Source organism: Dendropsophus ebraccatus, chromosome 6, assembly GCF_027789765.1.
Source record: "Dendropsophus ebraccatus isolate aDenEbr1 chromosome 6, aDenEbr1.pat, whole genome shotgun sequence".
Classification (NCBI taxonomy): Eukaryota; Metazoa; Chordata; class Amphibia; order Anura; family Hylidae; genus Dendropsophus; species Dendropsophus ebraccatus.
The window spans coordinates 98,398,032-98,410,494 of NC_091459.1; the positions used below are offsets into that span (position 1 = coordinate 98,398,032).

Here is a 12,463-nt window from a genome sequence, read left to right on the forward strand (position 1 = left end):
CGGGTCCGGCGTCCTGCTCTCCTGTCCGGCCAATCAGTGTGTTGCCCAGCCGCAGCCACTGATTGGCCGGGCGGGAGAGCAGGATGCCGGACCCGTGCAGCGAGGACAGGTAAAGTATATACACAGCGGGGGAGCAGAAGGGGTTAAGGGCGGTATAATTACATACTCGCTGCGGTCGTTTAGACCGCAGCAAGTATGTAGTGTATGGGAACTGCCAGGACCTGCCGGGCTCGCAGCGAGAATCTCGCTGCGAGCCCGCCCGTGTGAATATACCCGGGGGCTGGGTTCACACTATGTATATTTGAGGCTGTATTTGGTCCTCATGTCAGGTCCTCATAGCAACCAAAACCAGGAGTGGATTGAAAACACAGAAAGGATCTGTTCACACAATATTGAAATTGAGTGGATGGCCGCCATATAACAGTAAATAACGGCCATTATTTCAATACCACAGCCGTTGTTTTAAAATAACAGCAAATATTTGCCATTAAATGACGGCCATCCACTCAATTACAACATTATGTGAACAGAGCCTTTCTGTGTTTTCAATCCACTCCTGGTTTTGGTTGCTATACAGCCTCACAAATACAGCCTCAAATATACATAGTGTGAACCCAGCCTAATGCCAAACATAGTCCAAAGAGTAAAACTATAAAACCAAACTAGATATGAAACTGCATCCTGAACACCAATAACCACCTGAGGTGGTCAAAAAAACTTTTCTCTTCCCCTTCCAATCACCATATAAAACCCACAGCTTTTATTAAATGCTTTAGCACACAGCTCTCTGACACTGTGCCCAACAGTCTCCAGCGGGGCAGCAGCTTTAAAACAACACTGTTTAATTGTTGCTTCTGACACCTGGTATGTCGGCATTGAGGTAAAGCTACATCGACATGTAGTCATGCTGCCTCCGTCCTCTTCCCATTCGCATTGAAAGCCTAAGTGCTGTGAACTTACTGCAAAGGCCAGCGCTGAGGCTGCCAATCAAGCGACGGACGCAGTGTGTCTGCAGCTTCGTCCCCATGCCTAGTTACTGGGGGCAACATTTGAAGAGTTTTATTTTGAAATTGCTGTTCCACTGGAGACTGTCAGGCACATCGTCAAAGAGCTGCGAGCAGCAGCTATAAGGTACTGGGGCCGGTTTGCGCTCTACCAGGTACTTGAACGGTGCCCTTTAAGTGTATGTACATGAGACTTGAAAATGCTTTATTGTCTGAGGGAGTCTCATCATTTTTTCCTCTCAGTCTTCTTACCCTATGCGTGTAAACAGATGCAAAGAAGTACTTAATAAAGCCATTCACATGAAGCCTGCTCTTGGGAAATTCATAGGAGATGCAACTCGGCTCACAGATAAGCTTCTTGAGCTGTGCAACAAGCCCGTAAGTACAGCTCTTAAAGTTTTTTTCTGTTTTCCTTTTTATCTACCTTTAATTTTCTGGAATATAAATAGGGTTGAAAAACGTATGGTTTTGGTGCCAGAAATGATCCTTATGACTCCTGTCCTCAGGTGGTGTGTCCTATTACAATTCACCTCCATTTACTTTAGTGGAAAAGAGCAGCAAAAGCCACAATGACAAAAGAAGAGGTGCTGTTTCTGGAAGAAAACGGACGTGTTTTATAAGCCTGGCTTAACCCCTTTAACACTTTCTTAGAATTTACTTGTAAAGGATTATTTTACACTTTTCCTACTGCTCCTGAGCACATGAGTACTATTAAACAATGTATGTTTACATACAGTATATGCTTTACATGTTTTTTCTTAGGTTGATGGAAACACTGGCACCTTAAGCATGAGTGTGCACTTCAGACTGCTGAAAAAATTAGTGGAAGAGCCAACATTTAGTCAAATACTTATACCTCTACAATCAGTAATGATCCCCACGCTGCCATCTACAGCCGGGAAACGAGACCTTGCTGATCATGACCCCTTTCCTGGACGCTGGGCTTTTATTGCTGGCTTTGATGATGTTGTAAGTACAATAATCTGTAACGGAAACGACTTAAAGTGTACCTGCTGTTATAAAAAAAACTTTTGACATGCCAATTTGACATTTTCATATCTGTATTGGGTCTGTATCTTGTCATTAGCGGTGAGCTGTTGCATTTTTTTTAGATGATTTATATGGTTTGAAACCTATATAAAGTTGTATTTTGAGATTGTTCTTTTTTAGCTTTACGTGAGACATAATAAATGTGTCAGGATCAGGATGTACCCAGATAGGGACTTATTGTAATAACATGGATATGTTATTTTGCCGATCACCTTAGTAACTCCCATGAGAATTTGCATGAAGTCATTAGGGAGAATTTATTTCTTGCAGGTAGAGATTCTGCCATCTCTCCAAAAACCTAAGAAAATTTCCCTCAAAGGAACTGATGGGAAATCCTATATTATGATGTGTAAACCTAAAGATGATCTTCGCAAAGACTGCAGGCTTATGGAGTTCAATTCTCTCATTAACAAGGTAGTAAGAAAGTGAGGATTTGTTTTTTTTTGTTTGGATGTAATTGGGAAACACAAATTTAACATTTTGTTTTCTTGATCAGTGTCTGCGAAAGGATGCAGAGTCCCGAAGGCGAGAGCTCCACATTCGGACTTATGCTGTTATCCCTCTGAATGATGAGTGTGGTATAATAGAATGGGTAAACAACACTGCGGGCCTAAGAAACATCCTAATAAAACTCTACAAAGAGAGAGGTTAATTCACCAACTAAAATTTTCTGGGTTATAAGAAATAATACATTGTAGGCTGCCTTACTAATACCACTTCATTCCTGTCCCAGTGCTGCCAAATATTTCTAGTGTGCACTACATTGAAAATGATATACATGCACAGTTCATGGCTTGGTCACTAAGGGGTTTTGCAGTATACAGGAGCATAGTTGACTATATTATTGTATTCAGCAAAATAAAAACATATATGTTGCAATGGTTGTTGGGTAAGGTGGTGGTCTTCTCAAAGAGGTGGTCTTTTGGAGAGATTTCTCTTTGTTATTTTATTATTCATACATTTACTGAAGGAACAATACAACACCGTTCTAAGGAAAGATACACCATAGTTATTTAATGAGGGAATACAATGTATTATCTTTAGACCTACAGGTATCTAAAACACTTATTAGCTCCTCTTTAAAACCCAAACTGCACCATAAATAAATTATGAAAAAATCTAGTCAAGCTTTTCCTAGTGACACAATTGGCCCTAAAGCGACTCTGTACCCACAATCTGACACCCCCCCCCCTCCCCAAACCGCTTGTACCTTCGGATAGCTGCTTTTAATTCAAGATCTGTCCTGGGGTCCGTTCGGCAGGTGATGCAGTTATTGTCCTAAAAAACAACTTTTAAACTTGCAGCCCTGTGTCAAACGGCTGTGGCCTAGAGTATCTGTGCCCTAGCCTAGCACCACCCTTCTGTCCTTCCTCCCCACCCTCATCATCATTAAGAATGTCACTGGCAGGATTTTTCCTTTTCCTCTGCAGTGAACACTGCACAGGTGCCCTAACGATCCAGCGCATGTGCTGTGTTCTCACAGCTGATGAATAGGAGAAAATCTGTCTGGAGCATTCCTAATGGTGAAGAGGGTGGGGAGAAGACATGGAGAGGTTGTGCCAGCCTAATGCATAGTCACTCTAGGCCACGCCAGTTTGGCACAGGGCTGCAAGTTTAAAAGTTGTTTTTTTTAGGACAATAACTGCATCACCTGCTGAAGGTACAAGTGGTTTGGGGGTTAGATTGTGGGTACAGAGTCACTTTAAAGGGCTATTCCCTGGATAGGTATGTGTGTGATGGGAATACCTCGTTAAACTTATTGCTCAGATTTATCAACTGGTGTAAAACATAGAATGGTGTAAACTGCTCACAGCAACCAATCACAGTTCGGCTGTCATTTTACCAGAGCCGAAAGCTGAGCTGTAATTGGCCACTATGGGCAGGTTTCACCACTCTATATGTTACACCCTTTGATAAACAGGCTTTATGTATAAAAATAAATGCAAATAAAATATTTGGTGTTACTCATATTGGCCAATCCGGTAAAATATATGCACTTAAATGGAAATGGTTTATAACAAATCTTGTTTTATTGTACTTTACTGAATCTAATGAAAGATGTGATAGTAACAAAGCCATGTTTTTTCTTTCAAATTGTTTCCAGGAATGTACATGGGAGGGAAGGAACTACGTCAGTGCATGCTGCCCAAGTCTGCTCCCTTGGAGGAAAAGCTGAAGATCTTTAAAGAGACGCTCTTGCCTCGTCACCCACCTGTTTTCCATGAATGGTTTTTACGGACGTTTCCAGATCCTACATCTTGGTGAATATTTGTGTTATTTGTGTACTGCAGTAAAACATCCACAGGTCCATAAGAAGACCGTCCATGATGTAAAACAGATTTCCTTTGAAGCATTTGAATTCCTTCCTCTCCTATATATAAAATATATTAGCCTCTTCTGTGACATGATTACTCCTTTAGAAGTCCATTTTCTTTATTTCAGTTATGACTGGTCTTCTTTATGGGTTTTCAGTTGCTAATAATAATGTACCTTTTTCTTAAGGTATAACAGCAGGTCAGCATATTGCCGTTCTACAGCTGTGATGTCCATGGTTGGTTACATCTTAGGGCTTGGGGACCGTCACGGTGAGAATATCCTGTTCGATTCCCTGACAGGGGAGTGCGTCCATGTGGATTTCAACTGTCTGTTTAACAAGGTACAAATATATCAAATAGAAAGTTCTGTGGCTCACACATATATTTTGTTTCGTCGTTTTGCAGTAGTCCAGTATTCATAACTAGAATGTATTGAAAAAAATTCTGAATGGTTGTCTGAGAAATATTCTGCCACGCTTAATGCACTTGGTCAGATAAATTATCAAAATCCGCCGCTGGCAGCTCCCTTGGCAATTGCCAACCAGATGGGTTTGTTGTGAGTTCCAAGACTTTACAAGCGATGGTAGCATGTTTCGGCTACACAAACTGCTCATAGTAGCACGCCCAACATGCAGCCTGATGTGGTCATGTTTAAATCTCCTTAGGACACTTTGGGAAAAATGGCAATAACACTGGTTGCATTAACGTAACACTGAGCTGGTAGTTTACCTGGAATGAATGGTGTGAAATGGCTATAAACTTGTGGTGATGCCTGATGTTTGTTCACATTATCCAAAGTGTGTTTATTGTTGGTTGGTTAACCTGAATAAAGGCTGACGTTTTATAAAGATACAGTATTTGGCGAATTGCTGCTCCTTTTTCTTACTTATGTGGATTTATCTGGAATGAAGACTAGAGGTGTCCGGCTAACATACTTTACGACGCCACCCACCATAATCCTGGTAGTAGGATCACTGTGACATTACCTTGTGAAGGCTTCTTTATGGTGCAAACCAATTTTCAGCTTTCATTGCTTCCAAGATGTTCAGTTGTGCAAAATTATATTTTATGAAGACAAAAATATTTTACTTGCTATTTTATTTAATTCATTTAGGGAGAAACATTTGATGTTCCGGAAATTGTCCCTTTCCGCCTGACACACAACATGGTTAATGGAATGGGACCAATGGGCACAGAAGGCCTTTTTCGACGCGCGTGCGAGGTCATTATGAGGTTAATGAGAGACCAGAGAGAACCACTGATGAGGTAAGGAATTAGAATTATAGTGAAGTGCTTTGTATTTATTTTACAATAAATTTCACCCAACATTACCAAAATCAGTATGCTGCATTCTTCAAGTGATAATAAGTAAGGCTGGGTTCACACTGCGTTTTTTTGCAGTCCAGTGTATTTGTGTGAATCCATTTTGATCAGTTTTTCCATTGTTGTCCATCATAAAAAATGATCAAAAATATGGATTAAAATGCATCAGTTTTTTAAGTGTACAGAAAAATATGGTCGACCACGTTTTTTTGGCATCCTCACTTAACCCCATGGGGGCCACATTGACCTTACACTGTACCCATCCTAGCCATTTAGGGGGTTAAGTGCCCCCCTTCCTTGCTGCGATGGGCACTGTGCTGGGGAGAAAAGGGGTCCCTATCTATACTCTCCACAGACATCTTCATTCTTTACCAGAGCCTGACACACTGTGCTACAAGCGTGCTGGGCTCTGGCTCTTTAAGGGTATATTCACACTAACGGACTCACAGCGAGATTCTCGCTGCGAGTCCGGCAGGTCCTGGCAGTTCCCACACACTATATACTCGCTGCGGTCTGAACGACCGCAGCGAGTATGTAATTCTACCGCCCTTAACCCCTTCTGCTCCCTCCCGGCTCCCCCGCTGTAAGCATACATTACCTGTCCTCGCTGCACGGGTCCGGCGTCCTGCTCTCCCGTCCGGCCAATCAGTGGCTGCGGCTGGGCAACACACTGATTGGCCGGACGGGAGAGCAGGACGCCGGACCCGTGCAGCGAGAACAGGTAATGTATGCTTACAGCGGGGGAGCCGGACGGGAGCAGAAGGGGTTAAGGGCGGTAGGATTACATACTCGCTACGGTCGTTCAGACCGCAGCGAGTATATAGTGTGTGGGAACTGCCAGGACCTGCCAGGAGAATCTCGCTGCGAGTTCGTTCGTGTGAATATACCCTAAATGGGAAAACAGCAAATCAGCGGCTGCAGCCGGGACATCGCTGCAGCAGCTGAATGGCTGAGATGAGACTGCACAAGTGTCATCTTGCCCAATCAGCGGAAGAAGCAGTGTCCCTGCTCAGCTGCTGATTGCAAGATGATGGAAAGAATACCGGGGGTAAGTTAACCCTCCCCTGGTCTTTTTTGGGGCGTAAAGAAACGCTAAAGAAAAGCGATTTGTTAGGGCACCTTTATCTTTTCTACAAAACTAGGAACACATGTTTAACTAAGTTAATTAATCAATACCGATTTTGCTCCCATTTTAGTGTACTGAAGCCATTTTTGCATGATCCTTTGGTGGAATGGAGTAAACCAGTTCGTGGTGGTAGCAAAGATCAAGCCAATGAGACAGGAGAGATTGTCAATGAAAAGGTTGGTGCTATTTTTGTAGCACAACATTCATTATATTGTGACAGCAATCTCTTAAGAGAACTTATCACAGGTTGCAAAACATTAATTCCCTTTCTGCTTAATCTTCAGGCTAAAACTCATGTGCAGGATATAGAGCAGCGTCTTCAGGGTGTGATTAAGACAAGGAATCGTGTGAAAGGCCTCCCTCTGTCCATAGAAGGACATGTCCACTACCTGATTCAAGAAGCAACCGATGAAAACCTTCTCAGCCAGATGTATCTTGGATGGGCGCCTTATATGTGACCACTCTGATGATGATCACTCATGCTTCACACTCTTAGTATTCCATATATTGTACTAGCTCCATAAGTTTTATAAATCCAGGACAGTCTTTTATATAGCAACAGTAGACTTCAGCAATGTGAAAGGGCAGATGTGTGAGCTACTACTTTGAATGTGAAATATAACATTCTTCTACCTGATAGGACACGTTTTGTAAAATACATTGCACTGAAATCTCTCTAAGGAGAAGACTTGTTTTCTAAATAAAGTAGACACAAGAGAATGGGAACATTCCACTCAGTTTATGCTGCTGTTATAAGCGGAAAGATGAAGCAATAAACAGAAATGTTTTCTGTTATCACTAATAGAAATTTTCTTTAAAGGGAAGCTGTGAGCTGTATTTGCTGCTAAGAGCTGCAGATGCCATTGGCTAGCTGGATATATAAGCAAACTGCTTTTTTTAGGTGCCACAGCCTGGCGTGCCTCCTTTCTTGCCTTCACCTCTGATCCCCTCCTTGATTTACATGCACAGCTCTGTAGGCCAGTAAAAGAGGAGCTGGGAGGTGATGTAGAGCTAAAAGGTGTGCCAGGCTGTTACACTTTAGCACCTTAGCTCTGCCTAGTTGACACAGCACCAGGTTAAGTACAGTTTATTTTATACCCTAAGGGCCAGTTTACACTGAGCAAAAATGGTGGTGTTCCGTGGCGGAGCTCTCCTCTGCGGAATCCCGCCGTGCTCATTGTCCTGCAGTGTCTGAATGGTAGGGCACATGCATCTCCTCGCTCGCAGCGGAGAGGTACGTAAGCAGAGGCGCGCGCCCTCTTATTCAGTCACTGCAGGACACTGAGCGCGGCAGAGAGTTCCGCCGTTTTTGCTGAGTGTGAACTGGGCCTAAAAGCTATCCAATGGTGACTGCTCTTAGCAATAAATATAGATGACAGATTCCCTTTAATAAACAGAACCTGCAGTTACTACAAGAGTCTTTGTTAGGGAGTGCACAATAGTTATATTGCAGTTACATGCAAACACCATTGATTTATAGAACTCGGCCTCTCCGCCACCATGATCCATGATGCCTGCCTGTCAGTAGTGTCTGCAATAAGGTTAAGGTGGGAAAGTAAAATGGAAGAAAAACAACAATCCTTGTTCTGCAGCTTTATACGTAAATCACCCTGTTTTGTATGTTCCTTTATATTGTTACGTAATATTGTGAAATAAAAGACATGGACTGTGGAATTACAACAGTTATTACAGGGGCAATTCTATAATATAACAAAGTGCATCTGTCACCTGCAAAATCTTTACTGAACTACCAACAACAGTGTCACAGAAATCAGAGGAATGCTAGTAATACCTTCACTGCCTTTTCCTTGCCCTCTTCACTTTTTTTCAGCTCAGGGTCCCCACTGCAATGACAGATCCAAGATTGGTTCCATCATTACATTAGGGCAGGGAGAGCTGCTTTTGACAGCTCAGAAAAGGATAGGTGAGCTTATCCAAAGAACTACAACCCTAATCATGCCCTGCTGGCAGCTCATGATGGGAGTTGTAGTTTTGCAGTCTGTGTCACTCCATGTTGCAGAACTACAAAACCCATCATGTCCTACTGGCAGTTCATAATGGGAGCTGTTGTTTTGGAACACGGTGACCTCATCGGATGGGACGAGGGGGGGCTACAATTTTGACAGTATCACACATGACATTTTTTCCATGGGTTTAGATACACTGGCTCACTAACTCATATCTGAATTAGACCAGGTTCACACTGTGTTTTAAATTGTTACTTTTAAGGTATAGAAAAACGTGATCAACCACGTTTTTGTGTACACTAAAAAAATTTGATCCATTTTAATTCCCTTTTTTATACTGGAAGTTAAAGGACAACTCCCGCGGGACCCCAAAAAAAAAAAAAACACAGACACACACAGACACCATACTCACCATCTCTCCGGTGACGATCGCCACTCGATTCGCCCGCCGTCCGCCTCTCCGTCGCCGCCTTCCGCCATCCAGCGATGTCTCCAACTTCCGGGTCCAGGGGATGGAAAAGGCTGCCAGTGCGCTTGCGCACCGGCAGCCTTTTCATTGGCTGGAGCGCATCACATGGCTTCCAGCAAGCTCAGCCAATCAGGGCTGAGCAAGCTGGAAGCCATGTGATGCGCTCCAGCCAATGAAAAGGCTGCTGGTGCGCATGTGCACCAGCAGCCTTTTCATCCCCATTCACTTTGCATGAAGACGCCGAGGAGGAAGAAGACCCGGACCGCCCCTCGGCTCTGACGTCGTCGTCACCAGATGCCGCCCCGGAGAAGAGGACCGTGACGATCGTAATAGGTAATGTATAAATTCCTTAACTTCCGGGGTGGGGTGTCGGGGGTCCGAAAGTGGGGGAAGGGGGCCAGGCCGGGTATTTAACCACATTACAAAGTTATATAACTTTGTAATGTGTGTTAAATGAGCAAAAAAAAATTTTTGTGGGAGTTGTCCTTTAATAGAAACACTGATCCAAACAGATGACATATAACTATAACTGCATCTGTTTTTGCGCCTGTTTTTTTTCATAAAACAGATATGTTAAATGGACTGCAAAAGCCCAGTGTGAACCCAGCCTTACCATAGGATCCGATACACGAGCTTAGCAGCACAGTACCAATTATCTTGAGTTTGGTTACACTGGACCAGTAGTATTTCTCCATGAAGAATTGAATATGCAAAAGAGCAGCCCGTGGAGCCTCATTGAAGAGTCTCAAAACACAGGACTAGCCAGATATCCCTCCGGGAAGGACCCAGCCAAGGGGCAGCTCGTTAGGAAACCACCAAAACCACCATATTAAGTGGCCCTATAAGTCAATGTAATGACAAGGGATAAACCAAGGCTAGGTAACCATCCACATACAGCTGTTTCAGGGTGTTGCCCCATATCAGTGTGGAGCTGGATTCTGGCTAGGTGGGAGCAATGCCTAGTAGAGCCATAAGAGAAACAGATTGCTGAACTCAGGAGACCAGCCAAACAACAACACTGCCGGCTGCTAGTGAAAGCGCTCAATGCAGTGAAGTCCTAGGTGCATTGCCCCCTAGGAAACATGAATATGCAAAAGAGGAGCCTGTGGAGCCTCATTGAAGAGTCTCAAAACACAGGACTAGCCAGATATCCCTCCGGGAAGGACCCAGCCAAGGGGCAGCTCCTGTTAGGAAACCACCAAAACCACCATATTAAAGGACAACTCCCACGAAAAATTTTTTAGCTTATTTAACACACATTACAAAGTTATATAACTTTGTAATGTGGTTAAATACCCGGTCTGGCCCCCTTCCCCCACTTTCGGACCCCCGACCCCCCCGCCCGGAAGTTAAAGAATATATACATTACCTATTACGATCGTCACGGTCCTCTTCTCCCGGGCGGCATCTGGTGACGACGAAGTCAGAGCCGGGGGGCGGTCCGGGTCTTCTTCCTCCTCGGCGTCTTCATAGAGAGTGAATGGGACGGAAAATGCTGCTGGTGCACATGCGCACCAGCAGCCTTTTCATTGGCTGGAGCGCATCACATGGCTTCCAGCTTCGTCAGCCCTGATTGGCTGAGGTTGCTGGAAGCCATGTGATGCGCTCCAGCCAATGAAAAGGCTGCCGGTGCGCAAGCGCACTGGCAGCCTTTTCCATCCCCAGGACCCGGAAATCAGAGCCATCGCTGGACGGTGAGGCGGACGGCGGGCGAATGGAGTGGCGATCGTCACCGGAGGGATGGTGAGTATGGTGTCTGTATGTGTCTGTGTTTTGTCCCGCGGGAGTTGTCCTTTAAGTGGCCCTATAAGTCAATGTAATGACAAGGGATAAACCAAGGCTAGGTAACCATCCACATACAGCTGTTTCGGGGTGTTGCCCCTCATCAGTGTGGAGCAAAATTCTGGCTAGGTGGGAGCAATGCCTAGGTGGGAGCATATCCATGAAGAATTCACACTTATTGTTGAACAAAGAAAATAAAAACAAAAGGAACATTTATTATATACTGTATAATAATTGTCATCACAAACCAGCATAACCAGATATAACCCTTGTGGCAGGGGTTTCCTACTTTTGGGGATGCCTTATTTTAAGCTATCCTGTAAAATTCTCCACTATGCCTTATTTTTGGAGGATGTCTTATTTTCAGGGAAACAGAGGCTGCGGTGCACACAAGCTTAGAATCTGGGGGCGTGGCCTATATGCCGGCCTGTGTGTGCAACTGCCAGCCTATGTGCACAGATGCCATCCTCAAGATGGCCACTTCTATAAGCTGTTTCCATGGTAGCTTCCTTACAATGTATAATGAAACTTGCATTGAAATCAATGCACAATAGCCAGAAATAATTGACATGCAGTGGCGTAGCTATAGGGGTTGCCATGGCGACCGGGCCCCTACGCTAGGGGGGCCCGCACGGCCCCCCCTTGCCACTTGTGACAGTGTCACTTTAAGCATCCCGAGAAGCTGCGGCCGCGCAGCTTCTCGGGATGCACAGATCGCTTTGATGTTCCGCCCGCACAGTGAGCGGGCGGAACATTAAAGCGATCAGAATACAGGAGAAGGACCTGTCAGCGTCCTCCTCCTGTATTCTCTCCCATAGGCTGCCGACACTTCATACAGCAGCCTATGGGAGGCCGGGCTGTGACCTCTCCGGCAGGCGTGAGGATGTGACGTCATCACGTCTGCCGGAAGTCCCGTCCCTGCGGCTCGCAAGATGGAGCCCGAAGAGGAGGAGGAGAGCTGCTGCCTGCACAGCGCGGATTAGGTGAGTAGGATGTTTGTTTTTTTAGGGGCACCTCTGGGGGCATTATTAGTATATGGGGGCACCTCTGAGGGCATTATTAGTTCTTGGGGGCACCTCTGGGGGCATTATTAATTCTTGGGGGCACCTCTGGGGGCATTATTATTGTATGGGGCACCTCTGGGGGCATTATTAGTTCTTGGGGGCACCTCTGGGGGCATTATTATTGTATGGGGGGCACCTCTGGGGGCATTATTAGTTCTTGGGGGCACCTCTGGGGGCACTATTAGCTCATGGGGGCACCTCTGGGGGCATCATTATTGTATAGGGGCACCTCTGGGGGCATTATTAGTATATGGGGGCACCTCTGGGGGCATTATTATTGTATGGGGGCACTTCTGGGGGCATTATTAGTTCATGGGGGCACCTCTGGGGGCATTATTAGCTCATGGGGGCCACCTCTGGGGG

At 44.9% G+C, this 12,463-nt stretch overlaps 1 protein-coding gene across 3 annotated transcripts in view; it reads left to right on the top strand.

The window, feature by feature from the left end:
* The window catches only part of ATR (ATR serine/threonine kinase), a 54,519-nt gene extending 46,027 nt beyond the window's left edge, over window positions 1-8,492 (top strand). For all 3 annotated transcript variants that reach the window (XM_069975408.1, XM_069975409.1, XM_069975410.1), the window contains exons 39-47: window positions 1,248-1,382; window positions 1,767-1,973; window positions 2,325-2,468; window positions 2,551-2,701; window positions 4,159-4,315; window positions 4,557-4,710; window positions 5,484-5,635; window positions 6,889-6,994; window positions 7,103-8,492. In XM_069975408.1, coding sequence (XP_069831509.1) covers window positions 1,248-1,382; window positions 1,767-1,973; window positions 2,325-2,468; window positions 2,551-2,701; window positions 4,159-4,315; window positions 4,557-4,710; window positions 5,484-5,635; window positions 6,889-6,994; window positions 7,103-7,276 — 1,380 coding nt within the window. In that variant the 3' untranslated portion in view covers window positions 7,277-8,492. The remainder of the gene's footprint in view (window positions 1-1,247; window positions 1,383-1,766; window positions 1,974-2,324; window positions 2,469-2,550; window positions 2,702-4,158; window positions 4,316-4,556; window positions 4,711-5,483; window positions 5,636-6,888; window positions 6,995-7,102) is intronic.
* Window positions 8,493-12,463: the final 3,971 nt, after the last annotated feature.